The following is a 22946-nucleotide window of genomic DNA, read 5'->3' on the forward strand; positions in this document are numbered from 1 at the left end:
CAGGATATCTTCAGGTTGAGATTGAAGAATAGTTGTGTTACTCTAAGGTTATTGTGGATGGTGTATAAGATCAATCTACTAGACTTAATTTATGCTTATGTGACATCGAGATCGGGATTCTCGTTTAAATTATTAAGTTTGATAATGTTTAAACAAGTACTCAATATGAGATATGTTTATGTTATTTTGATTTGATGTGATGCCCTATTAGTTATATGAAACAAATATTATGTAACATTATGTTTTATAAAAAAGATTTGAATTTTAGGGTGTCACAATACTCTTGAAGAATAGAGTTTGGTTTTTGAGATTAATCAGTCTTAAAATCTCTATTTGGTTCTTGAGATTAGCCTGAAAAATCTCTATTTAGTTTATTAGCTTAGCCAAGGAAAAATCTTCTTGTTTGGTTAAGGATAAAACATTGTAAAGATTAACTTGTATCAAAAGTTTGTGGCCATAATCTTAAAAAGTTCAAAGTTTTAGTCAAAATTTTAACAAGATTTGTTGGGGACAGGAGTAGGTCAGTGTTCGACCGAACCTAGATAAATCTACGGAGCAACCACTTTCTTTTAGGATAGTAGGTAAAGACGAATCAACATTGTTTTGACACAATCTTTGGTTGAAAGGTGACCTTTTGAGGTTTATATTCAATAGACTATCTAATTTGTCTATTGACAACTATGTTTTGATCGCAATTATTTTTAAATCCGACAGAGAAGGTAATGGAAGAGGGTGGCGTTGAAGAAATTTTTTTCCACGAGAGTGTGAACTTTTGTCACAAATGTGCTCCATACTTACTAACTTTCTTTTGCCTAATAATGCTCTAAACATGCGGATTATGCAATTTCATCATAGCGAGACCTTCTCCCAAATAAATTAGTGACTAGACTCACACATTTTTAATTTGATTAAAAATCTTAAAACATTTTTATATGACCTCTCTACACACGTCTCTTACAAGTTACAACTACCACTGAAAATGTCATTAACGAATGTCGAAGTCTATCACTTTCCTCACAAAATCAACATTGTTATGACACATAAAACACGATAAACTTGACTAAAACGTACTTTGACTAAAAAACAAAGTAGTCATCAAATGTAGAACGAACATATGTACTTATGTCAAAATCTCAAAAACATTATGTCCTTTCATAATTTATTACACAGACGTAAACATTACTGTTTCACATTTTTGATGTATTTTGGATCTTCATTTCCTCCAATAATCACAATCAAATTTTACTTTCTCTATTTCAGAGTGCATGGCATTTTGTGTGTACGTAAACCAAATTATGGGACCAAAAACATGTGTCACGTAGTTATTGACCTTAGAACTTTTCAAAGGTCATGTTTTGTTAATTAACAAGTTTGTCTCTTTTATTGGATACATGTAACCGACTTTTAAACGTTGGAAGAGGCAAATATGATGAACAATAGCATGTGTTGTTGCAATTGGTATCCACAAGTTAATAGTACAATGAATGGATATTTCACTCATAATTGCATTTGGTATATATGTTGGCAAGACTATAGGCAAAGAAAGAATATTCCCTCATAGATATTGAGATTCTCTTATCGTGTCTTCCTTAGCTACCACAATTTTTGCTAAAAAAAACAAATACTAAATGTGAATTTTTTATTTTCATGTTTTCTAATTTTATTTTCACTTCAATTATTAAATATATAAGAATAATTTTGTACCATCTTCTTTTACAAACTTTGATGATAAATCTAACTTAGGATTTTTTTCTTTGAAATGCTAAAATATTTTCATTGTTTTTTTATTTAGAAATACACATTTCTTTTGTTGTGGAACCAAAAACAACATATACAAGGGGTATGGAGCTTGCTAAGACGATAATGAGTGCTTCCAACGAACGGAGGGAGTGGAACTATAAAATTAATACTCATACGTTTAAGTTTAGGGTTGTCAAATCAAATTGAATTGAAGTTAAAATAAATAAATCAATATGCCTATGGTTGGAATTTATTAAAAACCACGGTAGAAAATCACGGTGGGAAGCTGCCAATAGTAGCTTTTGAAAATCACGGTGGAAGGGCTCCAAACGTGCGGTGGCGGCAGTGAACCGTGTTTCCGAACACACCATATATTTAGTTAGTGAATAGAATATGTATTGCACTAATAATTATATAATCAAACCAAATAAAAAATGAATAGAATAAAAATAGAAACTGATCCAAACCAAATGACAAATAAATTGAATTAAAATTGAAAATAAAAAAATGCTAACAAAAATTTATTTATTTTTATCAAAAAACAATTAAAAAAATATAATTTTGGTTCGGTTCGGTTCTGAATAAATTAAAACGGTTCGGTTCAATTCGAGTAACTTTTTACTTTGGTTTGATTTGGTTTTCTAACCGAATTGTACCATGAACATTCATACTCAAATTAGTGAACTGTGGAGGAGAAGTGATAATGCGAGTAAGAGTGAAATCATACCTACAAACAACTCATGATAAAAGAATATTTTAAGACTTTGAAACTTTGAGAAGATGGGCTCATTCACTTTAGAAATAACAAGATATGCAAGGTACTTGGTATAAGTTCAATTTGTCTTAATATGTTTGATAGTCGTGAATTCCTTTTACAAGATGTGAGATATGATCTTGAACTTAAGATAGAAAATTATGCATAAACATATTTGATGGATCAGATTTTTCATTATATTGAGAATCACATTTTGAGAACTATTAACTAGTACATATACTTTGTATTTTATCATACAGGCCTAGGTCCATTTATATTATTGTTCAGCCCAATAGCTTAGAGTGTAGTTACTTGTTACTGATAGTGCAGTTAGTTATTTTAATTAACACTGTATATAATGCACTTTAGTTGCTCATATCAAATTAATGAAAGAGTTTATTCTTCAATGCATTCTGCAATATTCTTCTCTCTTTATCCAAAGATCTTCATCATCAACATGGTATTAGAGCTCACCCAGCTCTGATAGCCATCACTCCTCTTTCGTCTTCTTCTTCTTCTTCTTCTTCTTCTTCTTCTTCAATTGTTCACAAATTCCTCTTTGAAGAATCGTTCATTCTTTTATCTCTTTCATTCTCCCATTGCAGATATTCTTTCTTTCTGCAACTGTTTCTTCTTTTCTCGATTCTTCATCTCCTTCAATGGCGTACCAGAGCTTCATTGATTTATGCGACGAATTCTGTAAACCCCTACTATCTTCATCCGAATGAAAACCTTGCAATCGTCCTCGTTTCTCCTATTCTTACTGACAAGAATACTTGGGCTCGATCGATGCAAATTGCTATGATTTCCAAGAACAAAGACAAATTCATCGATGGAACCCTAACCAAAACCTTCTATTTGAGATCCTATATATGCTCACTGGATTCACTGCAACACAATGGTTCTTTCTTGTATACATCGTTCTATCTCTGAATCGATTGTAAAATCCGTTCTCTGGATTGACAACGCTACTGGTCTTTGGAAGAATTTGCAGATTTGCTTCACGCACAGTAATATCTTCCGCATTTCAGACATACAAGAAGATCTTTACAAATTTCGCCAGGGTAATTTCGATGTCTCAAACTACTTTACTCAATTGAAATTTTTTTGGGATGAATTAGAAAATTATCGCCCTATTCCCACTTGTTCTTGTGTTATACCCTGTACATGTGGTGCCCTAGCTTCTGTTAAAACCTATGGAGAACAAGATTATGTTATCAGATTTCTCAAAGGTTTGAATGACAAATTTACACACTCTAGGTCACAAATTATAATGATGAACCATTTTCCTGACATTGATAAAGATTTTTCATTGGTTATTCATTAAGAAAGAAAGCTGCACAGTTCTATATCTGAATCTCTTATCACCAATGACAATGGTGAAGAAGCTACAACTTTAAACGCCAGTCATAATCCAGGCAATGCTGGCAGCAAAAATGGCAACAATGGATTTAAGGGAAAGAATCATAATTTCAACAATTCAAAAGGTTACAATAAGGGTGTGTACATAGTGCAGTAGGACAAACCATACTATTGAAACATGGTTTTCCTCCTGGTTACAAAGGGAAAGGTAGACCTCAGAATACTCAGGGTACAAATGTAGGTCATAAACATAATGCTACTATCAACATTGTGTCAGAATCAACTCAACAGGAATCAGCTGCACCTTTTTTTGGCTTTACTCAAAAGCAGTATCTCAATATTCTGGAATTACTTCAACAATCAAAGATAACCACTCAAGCCAAAGCCAACTCTATCATCACTTCACCTTTTGTCCTCAACTCACATTCATCCAATACAAGTGGTAAGAACTCTAATCTTTGGATTCTAGACACAGGTGCTACATATCACATTTTCTTTAATATTGATTCCTTTATTGAGTATAAGAACATAGTCCCTATCCCCATTACTTTACCTGATGGTTCTCAATTAACTGCCACTATATATATTATTATAGCCATTTCAACCTGCTTAACCCTTCACAATGTTCTTTACATCCTAAATTTCCATGTAAACCTCATATCTATTGCCAAATTAGCCACTAGTAATGATTGTTCCTTACAGTTCAGTGCTAACTCTTGATTCTGCAGGTCATACTTCCACTTGTAATTCTGTTGCAAATAAATCTTGTAACCTTTGGCACCTAAGATTAGGTCATGTCTCATATATAGGTTTACAAACCATTTCCAAATTTTTTCCTTACAATGATTGTAAAAATACTGCAGCACCTTGTGATGCTTGCCACTTTAGTAAACAAAGAAGATTGCCTTTTCCTAATGATGTTACTCATTCTACCGCTCCTTTTGAGATTTTACATGCTGATTTATGGGGGCCATTTTCTACTATTTCTATATTTACCTATTTTTATATGCGGACAATATCTCAACGGCATGTTCTAGATATGATGAGATTAGTAAGCTCAAAGGGAATCTAAATTATGAATTTGAGATAAAAGATATCTCAAATGTGAATAGGATTCTTGGGTTGGATATTGTAAGAAACCATAAAAGGGTGAAATGTGCTTATTTCATTGTGATTACTTAGATAAAGTGGTGGAGCGGTTTAGGATGCATGAAGTCTTCATCTGGCATTCTCAAATGATGCTTCACCATATGATTTAACATGGTTCTTAATGATTAATACACCATATGATATTTTCTAAATTCATCTTGTGTCTAGATGATCATGCCTTAGAGGTAGAAATTTCTTACTTTTTTTCAACAGATATATTATATAGAATCTATTAAAAGATTTCTACACATATAACACACGTTAGATAATAATTCTTTTCGTATATTGTACTATCATCAAATTAAAGTTAAAGCATTTTGTTCTTCAAACCAATTTTAGTAAAACAGCTAAATGGGTGAGAAAGAAGCCATATACTTAAAGGGTATGATTGGGTAGCAATGAATCACACAAATCGTAGTTGTTAAACACATTGTGATAAAGTTGGTGTTCATCAACATCCAAATTGGCTCTGCGTAGGTTTTCGTGATGCGGTTACCGATTGGAATTTACTAGATATCCCGCTGGAAGGTCACCCTTATACTTGGATTAAAAGTAGGGGTATTGATCATGTTATCGAAGAGCGACTAGATCGTGCCCTCGTGACGCAAGATTGGTTGAACGCTTTTCCTGAGGCTAAACTTTTCAACTTACTGGCCTCTCACTCAGACCATAGTCCTATCTTGCTGCACTGCAAACCACTCCAACGGAATCGCCCCAAAAATTATTCTTTTAGATTTGAGAATGCTTGGTTAATTAATGAAGAACTGGATGATGTGGTTAGGAAAGGTTGAGAGGTAGAGGCTAATGGTGAAGTACTGAATCGTATTAGCAACTGTGCTAAGGAATTATCGAGCTGGAATAAGTCGATTTTCTCTTAGCAGAGACACAATCTGTCTTTGCAAATGGCAGCCATGGAAGCTGCGAGATCGGCAAATGATGAGCGATCGACAAGTAGATTCATTGAGGCATAGAGGGAGTATAACAACATCCTGATCCGAGAGGAATTTTTTTGGAAACAAAGAGCTAAAATGCATTGGCTTCGGTACAACGATTTGAATTCTGAATTTTTTCATAGGTCTGCCACAGTAAGGAGGAACTTTAAAAGAATTGATGTGTTTATTGATGAAACAAGAACTGAGACAAATGATCAAGAGGAAATATGTCGCATAACTAAATCCTATTTTGAAGAACTTTTTGAGGTTAATCAAGGGGAGTATGAACCGGTTTTAACTTGTATTCAACCGGTTATTTCTCAAGATGACTACTGCAAACTGCTCTCACCAATTACCAAAGCTGAACTCTATGAAACCCTTCTTCAGATGCATCCGGATAAATCTCTGGGTCCCGACGGATTTAACCCGGAGTTTTATCAACACTTTTGGAGAGAGGATTCTTTCCTTCAGAGCTTAACGAGACAAATATTTATCTTATCCCCAAATGTGCTAATCCTAGAAATATGAAGGATCTTCGCCCCATTTCTCTCTGTAATGTTGTCTACAAGCTCATTGCCAAATTGTTATCTAATCGATTGAAATCGGTTTTGGATAAATGTGTTTCGGAGGAGAAGTCGGCTTTTGTGGAAGGGAGATCCATCCTTGACAACAATATGGTAGCTACGAAAATTATTCATGCATTAAAAAGAAAGACGAGCGGTAACATAGCCAACCCGGCCTTAAAGATTGATATTAGTAAAGCTTACGATATAGTCGATTGGGGATTTCTTAGAAGTATTCTGCTTCGCCTGGGCTTTCATGAGAAATGGACCCATTGGCTTCTAATGTGTGTTACTTCGGTGCATTATTCTGTTCTTTTTAACTCGGAAAGAGTCGGACCCATTATTCCAGGAAGAGGACTGAGACAAGGCAATCCTTTGTCACCATACCTGTTCATTCTTGTCTCCGAAGGTCTTTTTGCTCTTATTAGAGTCGCCGTCTCTCGTGGTTACCTTCATGTAGCTCGTGTTTGCAGGGGGCACCTAGTGTGTCCCACTTTCTTTTTGCTGGCGATTGTTTTCTTTTCTGCAGGGCACATCTAGTGGAGGTGTCGAATCTTATGAAGATTATTAATACTTATGCTGACGCGACAGGGCAAGTGATCAACCTAACTAAATCTGAAGTGTTTTTCAGCCGTAACTTAAGTGGGCCAACTCAAGAGGATTTAGCCAAAGTGATGGGGGTACGATGTGTTTTGGGTACAGGGACTTACTTGGGTTTACCTTCCATGATCGGTAGAAGTAAGAAGGCGGTGTTCTCGTTTATTAAGGATCAGATATGGAAAAGAATTAATTCTTGGAGTGACCGCGCTTTATCTAAAGTTGGGAAGGAGGTTATGATTAAATCAGTTCTTCAGTCGATTTCGGCCTACATTATGAGTGTCTATTTGATTCCGGATGGGGTTGTAAATGATATTGAAAAAATGCTTAATTCTTTTTGGTGGGGGGGGGGGGGGGGGGGGGGAGGAGGTCGAAACAATAAAGGTATTCGGTGGTTAGCTTGGGAAAGGATGACTATGATGAAGAGTGAGGGAGGTATGGGGTTTAGAGACTTTAAAGCCTTTAATATGGCTATGGTAGCAAAGCAAGGTTGGAATATTTTAGCGAAGCCCAATTCTCTTGTGGCTAGAATCTTCAAAGCAAGGTATTTTCCCCATTCCTCTTATTTTGATTCTAAGGTGGGTAACAATCCGAGTTTTGTCTGGCGGAGTTTGTGGAAAGCTAAGGATGTTCTTAAGCTTGGTAGTAGGTGGAGCATAGGAGAAGGAAGTGGCATTAAGGTTATGAATAATCCGTGGCTCCGTGAGAAAGATAGTTGGTGGGTGCGTGGTCCACAAGTACAAGGTATGTATGATCTTTATGTTAAATATCTCTTACTTCCTGAAGTCAAACAATGGGATGTGGGTAAGGTGAACTTTCTTTTTGACCGTGTGGGGGCTGAAGCTATTCTTAGAGTTCCCTTATTGGAGGAGGTTGTGGAGGATAGGTTGGTTTGGCAAGAGGAGCGGAATGGTGAGTATATTATGAAATCGGGATATAGACTTTGGAGAGGCGTGCAAAGTAATAGCCGACACTATGGTAGTGAAGGTAATTGGAAGAATCTGTGGAACATATCAACGCCTTCGAGAGCTAAGCATTTGTTATGGTGGATTTGTAGAGGTTTCCTTCCGACTCGATCTAAATTACTACAACATCATGTTCAATGCCCGTCTTTATGTCCTTGGTGTGAAATAGAAGATGAAGATGAATGGCACTTTTTTTTCGGTTGCGCTTCTACTTCTCAAAGTTGGCGGGCAGCAGGTTTGTCATCTATAATTGATCCTCGAATACATACATTTCATGATGCTAAGTCCCTTATTTTTGATGTGTGTAGCCGAGAGGATTGTATGGATGCCGGTAGATTTGCTGTGTTGCTTGAGTCCCTTTGGAAAAGCAGGAATAATGTGGTTTGGCAAGATGATTGAGAAGATGCTATAAGAATTGGTTTACAAGCCTATCACAACTGGTATGATTGGTTTTTAGCTAGAAAGGAGCTTAATGTGTCCGCAACCAGTAATAATTCAGTTGATTGGATTCCACCTATGATTGATCAGGTGAAGTGTAATGTTGATGCAGGTTTTAATAATGTTGGTGGTACTACTAATAGAGGGTGGTGTTTTTGGGATTACTTGGGGAGATTTATCAGAGCCGGTGTAGCTTGGGATGTGGGTCTTTTTTTGGTCTTTGAAGCCGAAGCCATCGCTTTGAAGGAAGCAATCCAGGATGCTATCTCCCTCTACTTCTCTCATGTTACCTTTGAAAGTGATTGTCAATTTGTGGTCAATTCTATTTAATCTAAACATGTTGGTACTTCCGAATTTAGTTTTATCATTAAGTCTACCCAGAATATTTTATGTTTATTTCCGAACTTTGAGGTAAAGTTTATTAAGCGCCAAGCGAATTCGGTTGCCCATAAGTTAACTAAGGCGGCTAATTCTTGGGCTAGGCGTAGTTATTGAGAGATGTTAAGTTTGTTCCTTGTTTGATGAATGAAAGATGTTAAGTTTGTTCTTGTAAAAAAAACACATTATGAATATTCCAAATAGATAGGTGTCATTATTGAGAGAATTTAATTTTTCTATTGAATCAGACTAGATTTATTGCAAGTAGATGGAAAAAATAAGAAAATTTAGACGGTTAATCTTGAGCAATTGGGATTTTTTTTTTCTGTGTATTTTTTTTTCAAATCTTAAATTTTCTCAAATCTTGAGCAATAGTAAATAAACATTTTGTTCCCTCTAGTGTAGCATTTTTTAGGCCAAATTGCATTAACAAATATCATTGTTTATATATGATTTGATTGTTTGAATGTTTATTTCCACATAGGTTTTAACTTTGTCTTTTTTATAGGATAGTCTCTTTCTTCCGTACCGACTAATCCACCCGAAAGCATTATTGTCCCACTTAACTCCTTCGAATTCAGAATCTCAAAGGGAGCAAACCCTTGAGATCCAAATACGCCCACTAGGCCAACCCTCTCAGTTGACTTTTTATCTGCTGGATTATTTAATCTGATTATCATTATTTATTCCATTTTCCCTTGCCAATCTATTAATTAATAAGTTATATATTGCGAAGTTTGATTGAGGAGCGTTGGAACCTTATAATACCTTTGTTAGATACTTATACAAAATTTACTTTATAATGACCTAAAGATATTTTGAATATTGAACTAATTGTAATTTTAGTTCCATTTTTCTACTCGTTTAGAAAAATTGATTTCTCTTTTTTAAAGTTCTCTGCATTTTGAAGTCAAAAGTGGTGATGTGACCATTTATTTTGACGTGGTTACAAACCAACTTATGTGAGTCGTCCACGTAAGAGAAATATGATAAGTAAAGAGAGAATGAGAAGAGAAGACATGTTAGTGAAAAAAGATTTTAAAAATTGTGTTTTAAATTTAGATGATAGAGAAAAATTATAAATTCATATAGATGATTACAAAATTAATCTGCTCTTGTAAAAAAAACAACACATTTATGTATTTTGAAGGATTGATGTCACTTGAATCAAGATTTAATGGTCTAAAATCGTACTTACCAATTTTATTTTTAATTTAATAATTTCAAATATTTAGACCTTCTTCCTTTAATTAAATATTTAATAATACTCTCGTGTTTGTGTGCTCCTAACAAATATTGTTAAGAATTTTATATTTAGATAATATATAGTTTCAAAATGTTTTTATAAGTAGAGATAAATTTTACCTTACAAATCAATTTTGTAGAGTTGAGTTAGGTTTAATCACATTTTTTAATATGGTATCAAGATTCTAATTTAAAATCTGATGGACCACCTGCTATCAGATTTCCGCTATCAAATCACTCACCTCTAAATATCCAATCCTAAACATTAAGAGGTATGTTAAGAGTCTCACGTTAAATAATATAGGACATAAACATATTCTTATAAGTGGAGGACAATTCTTATTCTATAAGTGAAATTTGTAAGTAGAGTTAGATTCTACCATATTTCTTAACAAATATAGTCAAAATTAATCTGATCTCATGTTGATATTATGCTTTGTCAATTTAAACTTGTCACATCACCACTTTTAATTTCAAAATCTAATTGACATAAAACTTAAATTTAAAAAGCAATTTTATAAAATTAATCAAGTGAAATTTTGAGAATTAAAATTACAATTAAGTCTTTAAAATTGTAAAATAGCTATATATCTCTTTTTATGAATATAAAACATTTCTCTTTTTTTAGGAGATACAAAAGTCTAAAGTTTATTAATGAAAGCATTTTGTTTAGTCGTAGTCTCGTGGACATGAAGCATTTAGGATCTATGAAATGAGCACGTTGCATGTCTCCATATTTTCATATGCAAGGAAATGTCTTATCATATCATCAGTGATTTGTGGCCTAACTTTTATGATACGCACATGAAGTTTTTGGTTTTAAATATATATCAATAAATAATACCATAGAGCTGTAAATTGAGTACGAAAATGTACCATCGGATATGCCCTAATGCCAATGGGAGTCACACTCCACAACAGATTCTATTCATCAAGAATAAAATATATTTAGCATGCCAATGAGTTCTCTTATGATGTGATTGCAACATGGATTAGCACTTACTGCCACGGAGTAGGTTTAAAAATATGATTAGCACTTAAACATGCCAACCTAGCTAGTTCAATCTTGTGGTGTACATGTTTTTATTAATACTTGAAAGAGAAAAATATAAAAAGGAGTTTAATACTATTTTAAAAACACTTTTCCTTTTTTTTTTTTTTGTTGTAAGCAAGAATTATATTAATGGGAGAACTAAAGGTTCTCTAACCTTGATACACAGAAATGGAACAAGCCCGATAAAAAAAACGATATTACAAACCAATTACAATCACGATAAAAAAGACAACGGATCTTTACAATCACGACAAAACACTTTTTCCTTTTTTAATTTAAGTTACAACTGTTAGATATAATTTAGATTCAATTTTATTTGCATTTTATTTTGGTTTCATTTGCGTTTAATTTCACTCTATAAACTTAATGTGAGTTTACTTTGTAATAGAATTTACAATTTCAATTTTGAGATAGAAGTTAGTTACACTCTCTCATTTCTCTCTTATTCCATCTTCATTTTCAATATTGTGCATCAATAATTGATATCTAGAGCTTCGGTTAGATTCACATATAAACACGAGTGTACGTGAGGGGTGTGGTTGATTTTGTTTCTTGAATTCACGTTGAATTTACAATAAAAATCGGAACAAAATCATATTTTTTGATTCTGCGGGATTGGGAAATACTGTTAGTGAGATCTGAGTGAATTTGCACAAGAACGAAGATGAACGGCGGAAACAGTAACTTGGACACAAAGCTTCCAGTATTTGATGGAAAGAATTGGAACTGGTGGATTACTCAGATGCGTGTTTTGTTTGGCGCTCAAGATGTTCTTCATCTCGTTAATGACAATTACACACCGGTTGCAGCAGAAGCGCAAAGAAACGTGCAAAGAGAACTGAGGAAGAAAGATCAGAAGACGTTGTTCCATATCCATCAGTGTGTGGATACAAATGTGTTTGAGAAGATCGTTGATTCAACGATAGCGAAGGTTGCATGGAACACACGGGTACGGTGTTACGGCGGTGACGCATCAATGAAGAAGGTGAAGCTACAATGTCTAAGTAAGCAGTATGAAAATCTCAACATAAAGAATAATAAGAAGGTACCAGACCACATCTCTAAAGTGATAGGGGTCACCAATGAGATGGAGGCTTGTGGATAAACGCTCTCTAAACAAGTTATTGTTAAGAAGGTAATCAGATCCCTTACACCTCAATTCGATTACATTGTTGTAGTAATTGAACATTCTAAGAACCTGAGCACCATGAGAATTGAAGAGCTGCTCATTAGTCTAGAGACACAAGAGTTGCGTCTGACTGAGAAAAACTCCGAAATAGTTCAAGAAGTTCTATGAGGAGAATGGAATTGAGCATGGGGTTACTACTCCATACATTCCTTATCATAATGGTCTTGCTGAAATAAGAAATAGAACTTTATTTGTTGTGACAAAGAGCATGTTGAAAGAGAATAACTTCCTCACACCTTGTTGGGTGAATCATTTGCCAGTGCAACATATATGCTCAACAGGTGTCCAACCTAGAAGCTGGAGGAAAATATTCCTTTTGAGAAATGGAGTGGATATAATAAAGTGTGAGTCATTTCAGAGTCTTTGGTTCTGTTTGTTACAAATATGTTCCGGGTGCTACTAGAAAAAAGTTGGTTGATAGAAATAAAGTAATATTGTTGATTGGGCACCACAATACATGTGCTTATAAGCTTTATTGTCTAGTCACTAAAAAAGTTGAAGTCAACAGAGATGTCATTATGAAGGAAACAAAAGTGTGGGATTGGATCAAGTCTCAATACAACTCTGGTGTAATGTTAACACCTAAGTTAACTTTTGAAGGAGAATCTGCCTCTAAAGGGGATTTTGCCTCTAAAGAGGCGTCAGAGTCTGAAGGTGACTCTGAAGGTGAAGTTGAGTCTGAAGAAGACTCTGAAGGTGAGTATGAATCTGAAGGTGAATCTGATTTTGATCCAGATTCTCATGATGATCCAGACTCTGATGGTAATCCAACCTCTAACGATGGTCATGCTTTTGAAGGTGGTTCAACTTATCAAAGTGGTCCAACTTCTGAAGGAAGTCCAACATCTGATTCTGTTACGACATCTAAATAAGATTTTGAAGAAGTTTATAGGCCACAAAGAAGTAGACAAATACCAAGAAGATTAACAGATTTTGACATGTTGCAAGATATTGCGATATACTCTAAATGAGAAGTCATTAAGTGTGTCATGTTAGTAGACTTTAAACCAGTTAGTATTGGAGAAGCTTTGAAGAAGAAAATGTAGCTGGAGGCCATGAAAGAAGAACTCGAGGCTATAGAAAGAAACAAGACTTGGGAGTTCACTGAGCTTCCAAAGAACAAGAAAGTCATTAGTGTTAGATGGGTTTTCAAGGTAAAGCTAAAACTATATGGATCAATTGAGAAACACAAAGCGAGATTAGTAGCTAGAGAATTTCTACAGAAATTTGATTTAGACCACTTTATAGTGTTTGCGCCTGTAGCTAGACATGAAACAATCAGACTGGTGATTGTTATAGCTGCAAATAATAATTGACCTCTAATGCATTTAGATGTGAAATCTACTTTTTTGAATGTTCCTTTACAAGAGGAAGTTTATGTGTCACAACCTCTTGGATTTGTGAAAAAGAGCCAGGAAGGTATGGTGTATAAATTGCATAAAGCCTTGTATGGACTAAAATAAGCTCCTAGAGCTTGGAATCTGAAAACTGATTCATTTTTCAAGCTACAAGAATTCAGAAAATGTGAGATGGAGTAAGGGGTTTATGTTTAGCATACCTCTGAAAGCAATATGATTCTGGTATGTCTCTATGTTGATGACATATTGCTAACAGGGAGTTGTTCAGATGAGATAGTCACGTTCAAGAAGGTGCCGATGACTAAGTTTGAGATGACTGGTCTAGGAAACATGGTATATTTTTTAGGGATGGAGATTTTGTACTCTGAGAAGGGTATTATTTTGCATCAACTGAAGTATGAACTTGAACTTCGGAGTAAATTTGAGTTAACAAATTGCAAGCCTGCAATCACACATGCTGAAACAAATCACAAGTTAGATTGTAATATTGAGGGCAATGGTGTAGATACTACAACTTTTAAATAGTTCGTTGTCTCACTGAGATATATCTATAACACCATACTTGACATCTGCTATGCAGTTGGAATGATGAATATGTTTATTAATAAACCAAAGTGGTCGCATTACCAAGTTGTTGTCAAGATATTAAGGTATATTAAGGGGACTATGAGGTATGGAGTATTATTCTCTTCTGGTGCTAAATCCGATTCAGAGCTGATATGCCATTCAGACTCTGATTGGTGTAGAGACAGAGTCGACAGAAGAAGTACTTCTGTATATTTCTTCAATTATTTGGGAAGTCCCATTTCTTGGTACTCCAAGAAGCAACCAGTTGTTGCCTTGTCAACCTGTGAAGTTGAGTACATTGCAGGTTCTTTGTTAGCTTGTCAAGCTATTTGGCTAATGAATTATTGCATGATATGAAGATCAAGGTGAGAAAGCATGTGAAGCTGATGATAGAAAACAAATCTGCCATAAGGATAGCCAAGAACCCAATGCTTCATAGGAGAAGCAAGCACATTGACACAAAGTTCTATTTTCTGCACAATCAAGTTCAGATTGGAATGCTAGAAGTTGTTCATTGTAACACTCAGAAGCACCTTGTAGATGTTCTGACTAAAGCTATCAAGACTGAACACTTTATCCATTTGAGGGATAGAATTGGTTTTGTTGACTTTAATTAGCTGAATATGAATTAATGGATGATGTTAGATCAAAGTGATTTAACGCCTCAAAGGAATTTGATTGAAAAAAAATTTAAAACACTAATAATTGATTATACCATTTGGATAATGGATTATAAAAGCTTTTGCATTGCTCTCTGTCTTAAATCTCTCCCCATAATCAATAATAGAGCATGTCATAATCAATTATGTCTCTCATTATAGTTAGTAATTGGCTACAAGCCTTGTACGATCAATTATGATTTATTCGAGGTCAAATATTTTCTAAAGTACCTTGAATAATCGATGATGACCTCATAATAATCGATTATGGGCAGTGGCGGAGCCAGAAATTTTAGACAGCCTGGACAAAAACTTTACACCATTGATTATTCATCTATTTTAATTTTCACACCCTATTTTTACTAATTTTACCCCTGATTTTATCTAAAAATCGACTATTAGATTGGAAAGAATACAAAGAAAATAGAAGTTGAGCCCGGGCACGTGCCTGGGCTATTGCTCCGCCCCTGATTATGGGCATTGTACGAGTCAAATTAATTACTTTTTGTATATTTAAGAATTCACAACACCTCAACTATATATAATACCATAGAGAATATTTGAAAACCACATTAGTTAAAACCTTAATAACCGTTTCCTTTTCCTCGTAGTCTGATTTATCTTTTATATATATTTATTATATTTTATTTTGAGAGTGTATCTACTATATAATTACTATTGTGACTTTTGAACTTAGGTTTATCTCATCAACACGTGACGTGTAATACTAGAAATTTCAATTGTAAACAAAAAGAAGAAAAATCTTGAAAATTTCTTTGGCCACCTCCCTATGGGGGTCACCCCCAGCGAAAATTCTAAAATACCCCTACTTCGGAAGTTCATTTCCGAAAGCGTCTTTTTTTGAAAAAATTGACTTATTTCGGAAGTTCATTTCCGAAAACATTATTTCGGAAGTTCACTTCCGAAATACTGCGATTTCTGCAGATTTATCAAAACACTCCCCCTCCCCCAATCATTTACCCTAAATCAAAACAAAAAGTGGCAAAGGCGAAAATTTGTGCAAACAGAATTCCAAAGCTGCATCAAGGCTCCAATCACACTGCTAAACAACATTCAAAAGCCCTCAATCCTAACACTTTGTAAGTTTTGAAATTTTTAGATCTAGTTTTGTGATGCATGTTATTTAGGGTTTTAATTGCATAAATGATATATGGTTAGGTTGTTAGTAGTATTTAGGTTGTTTAGAAGCATTTTGATTTGGTTTGAAGTTTGGTTTAGGGGTCTGCCATGGAAGTTGCAGAAAACTCCATCGCAGGGGTGTTTCGGAAGTTCATTTCCGAAAACACCTCCATCCTAGTTTTCGGAAATGAACTTCCGAAATGTATCAGAAGTTCAATTTTTTTTGTTTTTTATTTTGTCTATGCATATTAATCGTTTTCAATTGTTTACAGGAACATGTCAGGCAACCAACCAGCACGCAGGACTGCGTCTTCTAAAGAGGGCACTAAGGGAAGAAAGGGTTCTTCAAAGAAGGAGGTGAAAGAGGTGAAGGAGGTGAAGGAGGTGAAGGAGGTGAAGGAGGTGAAGGAGAAGAAGAAGCTTTTGACCGGTTCTGCTTCTCGTTCCCTGGGGGTCCATGGCTCGGACGTGCAGGCTCAGCCTTCAGGCGTGATCAACGCTGATGGTTCTGATACTGAGTGGGATGAGGATTGGTATAATTATCTCCATTCGGAGGAGTTCGCTCGTCGGGAAGAATAACATGTTTTTATTTTGTTTGATGTGTATTTTGTAACCCTCGTCAGGCAGAATAACATGTTTTTGTTTTGTTTAAAGTGTTTTGTTTTGTTTTGTTCTGATTTCGGATTGTATCGCACAGTGTTTTTGTATTGGATTTATCATGTTAGTTTTTGGAAGTGGTAACCGGGGTCGGAACATATGACGGAGGAGGTGGATGTTCGGAGGAAGAAGAACCAGAGGTACGTCCACCGCGAGACAAAGGAGCCAATCAATGTAAGCTATAGTTTATCATTATCATCTGGGGACGTCATTTCTAAAAAATCAAGATTAAAAATAATAAGATTTTTTTCCCAATTTTTTGTAATGACGTCCCCTGATGATAATGATAAACTATAGCTTACATTGATTGGCTCCTTTGTCTCGCGGTGGACGTACCTCCGGTTCTTCTTCCTCCAGACATCCACCTCCACCGTCATATGTTCCGGCCCCGGTTACACCTCCTCCGTCATTTGTTACTTACAGTAGTACGTATTTTTATTAAAAGAATAAAAAAACCTTTTGAAATTTGGAAGCCTTTTTTTCTCCCCACCACTCTCTCATCCCCACCTACCCGTGTTCAACAATATGTAACTTTAATTTTATGTAATATTATCGTTGTAATCTTCACCCGATTAAATAAAGCGAATTGTTGTTGTTTTTCATTTTATTCTGTCCAGACATATTTTCGGAAGTTCATTTCCGAATTCTCCAAGGGGGGTGCGTTCGGAGATGAACTTCCGAAACACCACATTTTCTGAAAAGTAACTTTATTTCGGAGATGCATCTCCGAAATCAATATTTTATATTAAAAAAAACACGTTTTCGGAGATACATTTCCGAAAACACCTTTTTTAAGAAAAAAAGTACAGTTTCGGAAATGAACTTCCGAAACAAGGGGTAGTGTGGTAAATTCACCAGGGGTGGGCAAGAAGGTTAGGAGGTGGGTGAAGAAATTTTCAAAATCTTTTGAATTTGTAAGGTGTAAAAGTTGCACGTCGAACATAAGTTAAAAGGTTACAAGTAGAACTTGTTTAGAAGCTCGGATGTTAGTGAAATCTTAAGATGCTCTCCTTAGAATTAGAGGTAGACTAAATGATATCTTATCTCTAATCTCTCTTACTTTCAATATTTTTTTCTACTATTTTCTCTCCATCTTTTTCTTCTTAAAATATTTCTATTATTTTTTTAACGCTTTAAAAAACAAAATTTGTATCATATGTGATACACTACTAGAAATACACAATTTATCATTGGAAATTATTCTGTAGATATATCTGTAGATTTTCTTGGGAAATTATTATATAAAATAAATTTTTCCGCGGAATAAGATCTTGAAGAAAATTCCGTAGAAATACTTGCAGATTTTTCTGCATAATATATATTTTGAATAAAAAAACGATCTACATTAGAGAATTCGCAGGTAAATTCGCATGAAACTTTTATGCGAATTTTGTTGCAGAATTTCTTTTAATAAAAAACAAATTACATTACATGGAAAATTTTCTGCGGATTTTGTTGCGAATTTTCTTTTGTATTATATTTTATTATTTTTAAATTAAAAATAATTTAAAATATTTTTCTTTTAAAATAAATTATTTTTTTCCAAAAAAATTTAATACAATTTTATTTGGTTTTTTCTTTACCCACCTCCCTATGGGGGTCACCCCAGCGAAAAACCCAGTTTATCCCTGCTTCGGAAATGAACTTCCGAAGTAATTTTTTTAAAAAATTTTCTCAGACTTCGGAAGTTCATCTCCGAAAACACCAAATGGGGGGTGTTTTCGGAGATGAACTTCCGAAAACACCTTTTTTCACATTTTGGGGGGTTTCGGAAATGAACTTATGAATTATGCAGAAACTGTGTTTTTTTTTAATGATTTTGGAATTAAAGATAGACGGCAAATAAAATAATCGATATATAAACAGAAAATACTAATATACTAATATGATAAGAAAAGTGATATATACAAACCGATCCGATCCAAATCCAAATAATAATAGTGTACGAAAGATACAATCCGAAAACAAAAAAAAAACCCGCCCACTACTGGGTATGCCTAACCCTCTCACCCTGGGCCCTCCTCTGCCGCCTGTATGCCGCCGCACGGCCCGCATCAGTGACGATCATCTCCATCACGGCGACTGCCTCTGGACCGCCCTGATGAACGACACCTCGATCCAACGCGTCCCGCCCAAGCATCTCTATCCGCTGGCAGATCGGCAGGAGATCAATGGCGTGGTCATCCTCGGCCTGCTGGTTCTCCAGGATCTCCTCGTGTGTTGGCCTAGGAGCGCCGGGAGCGTCGGGTGTCAGCAGAGGATGTGACACCCGATAGAACCATGTGACGTACCCCTCCACACTGTGCCAGTCCTGGGTGACCCGCATGCGACGGTACTCCTCCGGTACCACATGATGCTCCCAATCGTCAAACATGGCAGTGAGCTGCACTCTGGTCATTGTGTCGGGAGCAGCCTCAAAGGGTGACCTGGGTATCATCTGCACAAATCCGAACTGCCGCATGCACCGTTCAGGGAGATACCAGACTATGATGGTAGTCCCACATGCCAACCAACCAGAATATAGAGATATGCCGTCAAAGGGGACAATCTGAGTGTAGTCGCTGAACGGCCTCCAGGTGACGTCGTCGTGCATCGTGCGGTCCAAGTTCCCACGGTATGGTCCCACCGCATTGTTCCCCCTCCGGAGAAGGCGGTCCTGGGCATGGCGTCAACGTACGCAGGATCGATGTGGAAGCCGTGGATGCGGGAGAAGTAGGAGATGATCCAGCTCTGAAACATAAATAAATACGAAACATAAGTAAATACGAAACATAAATAAATACAGAACAATTAAAATGAAACGTACCGTGAGTAGTGTGCAGGATCCCGTCAACTGCCTCGTCCTCCAGTTGGAGGCCTCATTCAGCTTCTGGTATAGGTATGCCAGAGTAGCTGCCCCCCAGTTCCACTGGTGAACGGTGGTCAAGTCCATGAAGTAGCGGAGGTAGGTCATGTCGACGTACCTCGCACTCTTGTCGACAAAGATCGCAGCGCCTACCACATGCATGTACCAGCACCGGAGAGTACAGCCACGGTGATAATGTGTAAATAGCTCGTCACCCTCAGCCTCAGCCTCGGCCGCCGCCACCAGGTGGTGCTCGAAGTAGCGGCTCAGTGTGATGAACCGGATATGAGGCCCAGATGTCGTGGCGCACTCAAAGTCATCAACTTCGGGCTCCATACCCAAATAGAGCACCATCCACTCAGTGGCTTCGACCCTCTGGATCCGGGAGTGGGTCAACAGTGGCCCCCTGATCGGCAGGTGGAGAAGACACTACACATCATGCAAGGTGATCGTCATCTCCCCAACCGGCAAGTGGAAAGAAGACGTCTCCTTGTGCCACCGCTCCACAAAAGCCCCTTGCATGCCGTGGCTTATGGTGGTGTACCCCGTCATGCAGAGCCCACTGAGCCCTGAACCTCTCACAGTGTCGTTAAACCACTCGACAGTCGGTTTAAACAAATTGAAAATCTTTCGGGCATGGTTCACCATTTTCAACGGCTCTCTATCCTGTTACAAAAAAACAAATAAAAAAGTATGTTAAACAGACGGTTAATAAAATATTGAATAAAAGTATAAATTATAAACGGTTAAATAATGTAGTCGGGCAAATTATAAAAAAATACCTCTCCCTCTCAGATCCGCCGAGCGACGTGCTCGCGGTAGAATATCAGCACAGAAGTGTCAATGGGCCTTCCCGGGTAGCTGTCCTCCTGCTCATCCTCCTCCCCGGGTGGAGGGTCAACATCCGGTACCCCCTCCGCCTCGTGGTATGGCACTGCCACGTCCTCCTTCTCCTCTTCCTCCTCTCGCTGGCGGAAAGAAGATACCCGAGCCAGCCTACTCCTATATCCAGATGAGGAGGTACCCTCGCCCATCTCCACGGGAACTCGCACACATCGTCCCCGGCCCTGCCCCCGTCCCTGTGTCGACGCCAGCTGCGCCGCCGCCCGCTCGCGTCTAGCCGACGCAGTCTGGGTCTCTCTACCCTGTCTGATGCGTGCTGGTTGGTTGCCTGACATGTTCCTGTAAACAGTTGAAATCGATTAATGTGCGAGACAACAGAAAAAACTAAAAAAAAATTGCACTTCTGATACAATTCGGAAGTTCATTTCCGAAACTGGGAATGGAGGTGTTTTCGGAAATGAACTTTCGAAACACCCCTGCGCAGAAGTTCTCTGCAACCTCCAATGGCAGACCCCAAAATCCTAAATCAAACATATGTCTACACATTCTAAACATCCTAAATATCCGTACAAACCTAACCTAATACATTTTTTGCTATTTGTAAACACCCTAATATAAATTTTAATCATAGATCTTAAAATCAAAATGCTTACCGATTGAATAGATTGGAGAACTTTTGAATGTAGTAGAGCAAGTAGATGGAGCCTTTGATGTAGCTTGGAAGTGGTTTGCGGAAAAATCTCTTTGGGGTTGAGTTTGGAAGAAGATTAGGGTAAATGAATTACGGAGGGGGGCTGTTTTGCTTAATCTGCAAAACGCGCAGTATTTCGGAAATGAACTTCCGAAATGCTGTTTTCGGAAATGAACTTCCGAAATAAGACAATTTTTTCAAAAAAAAAGGCGCTTTCCGAAAACACCTTTTTCTTGCATTTCGGAAATGCATTTCCGAAGTCAGGGGTAGTTTTGATTTTTCACCAGAGGTGAACTAGAAGGTTGGGAGGTAGCCAAAGAAATTTTCTTTTATTTTATCTTTTAAAAAAAATTTATTTTAATCTTTTAAAAAAATAAGTGAAAAGTCATATTTTGTTTTTAAAATTTATATTTTATATTACTTTTTTCAAAAATTTAATATAAGTTTATATTTTTTAAACTTAATTTTTAAATTAAAATATAACCATAAATTAATTGGACCGGTTCTGATCATATCAGATTTAAATTATGAGTATTCATTTATTCTTTCAACATGATCATAAAATATGAGTATCCATTAATTCTTTCATCATAATCATAAAATATGAGCAATATTATGTATGGATACAAATGCACATCAGTAATGGCAGACATGAAAATGAAAAAGGTATAAAATGAAAGTGAAAAGCAACTTAAAATCTACAAATGAAGAATGGAATCAAAATACCTTCCATTTAACATGGGTTCCATCAACTTTGAAAAGAATATAACTATAAGCTGTTCATTGTTGATAAGTCTGTGGATTATATATGATCTTAGAAATAATATTCATTCATAGCATCTTCTATGAGAAGATATACCGATAATATACTTTTATTTCTTATAACAAAAAGAAAAAATCCGATAATATAATTGATAAATTTCCTGGTCAAATGCCATCAATTTCCCATGTTTTTGTTGCCATTGAAAAAAAACTCAATTTCTTGTTAGCACGAATGTTAGAATTAAATTTAAAGTTTTGAGTAATTCTTAATCTATTTTAATAAACAAAATTCAATTAAGTCGATAGAAATCTCTCGTTCTTCATTCTTCACTTGACTGAATCACCAACCTTAGTGCAAGATGATTATCGCTGATAATGATAGAAGAAAAAAGAAATATGAATTTGGAAAAGAAATGTGAATTAGGATTTAACATAAATAAAGAAAGAAGAGATTTTCTGTAGAGTTTCTCTCTGCTCTCAAATTGAATTTTATTCTTCGTAACTGCAATTACTATTACAATAATAGAAGTTACTCCCTCTATAGTTTTAAGTTGTTTTCTCCTTAATTCAAACTCCAAAACTACAAAAGTCCAAAATATCTATTTTGGTCTAAGTCGAAATCATGTGTCAAACAACCTACTTCGACACTTCGTCATCTAATACAACTCACTCGACACACATTAGACTATTCCGACACGCCCTTGCTCCTGTCGAACAACATACTACTTCGTCACTAGGGATTACAATCTCAATAACAAACAAGTTAAGCACTAAATATTTGGAACTACATTCTATAAAGTTGACTATTTTTTTAAGTCTTTAAAATAAAGATTTTAATAAGTATATAGAGAGACCACTCGGACAATTTAGATATTGTTTTAATAATACAGATTGAATTTTCAATAAAATGGTACAAATTTTGCACTTCCGACGCTTCACTCTTCGAACTCCACCGATAAGTAGTATCAGAGCTATGGTTCGGTTTGGTGGAGAATGGAAACTGAATTTAGTGCTGGGTCCTCTTATAGGATGCAATAGACTGACATTTATGGAAAAGA

At 36.0% G+C, this 22946-nt stretch overlaps 1 protein-coding gene across 1 annotated transcript; it reads left to right on the forward strand.

Annotated features, from left to right (window-relative positions):
• Positions 1–3392: 3392 nt before the first annotated feature.
• Positions 3393–4928, forward strand: LOC131651273 (uncharacterized). Its single transcript, XM_058920945.1, has 4 exons — positions 3393–3726; positions 3823–3993; positions 4134–4331; positions 4720–4928. Exons 1-4 carry the CDS (start codon positions 3393–3395, stop codon positions 4926–4928), a joined length of 912 nt encoding a protein of 303 aa, XP_058776928.1.
• The last annotated feature ends 18018 nt before the right edge of the window (positions 4929–22946 follow it).

The sequence above is a fragment of the Vicia villosa genome, linkage group LG2 (genome assembly GCF_029867415.1).
Source record: "Vicia villosa cultivar HV-30 ecotype Madison, WI linkage group LG2, Vvil1.0, whole genome shotgun sequence".
NCBI classification, from domain to species: domain Eukaryota; kingdom Viridiplantae; phylum Streptophyta; class Magnoliopsida; order Fabales; family Fabaceae; genus Vicia; species Vicia villosa.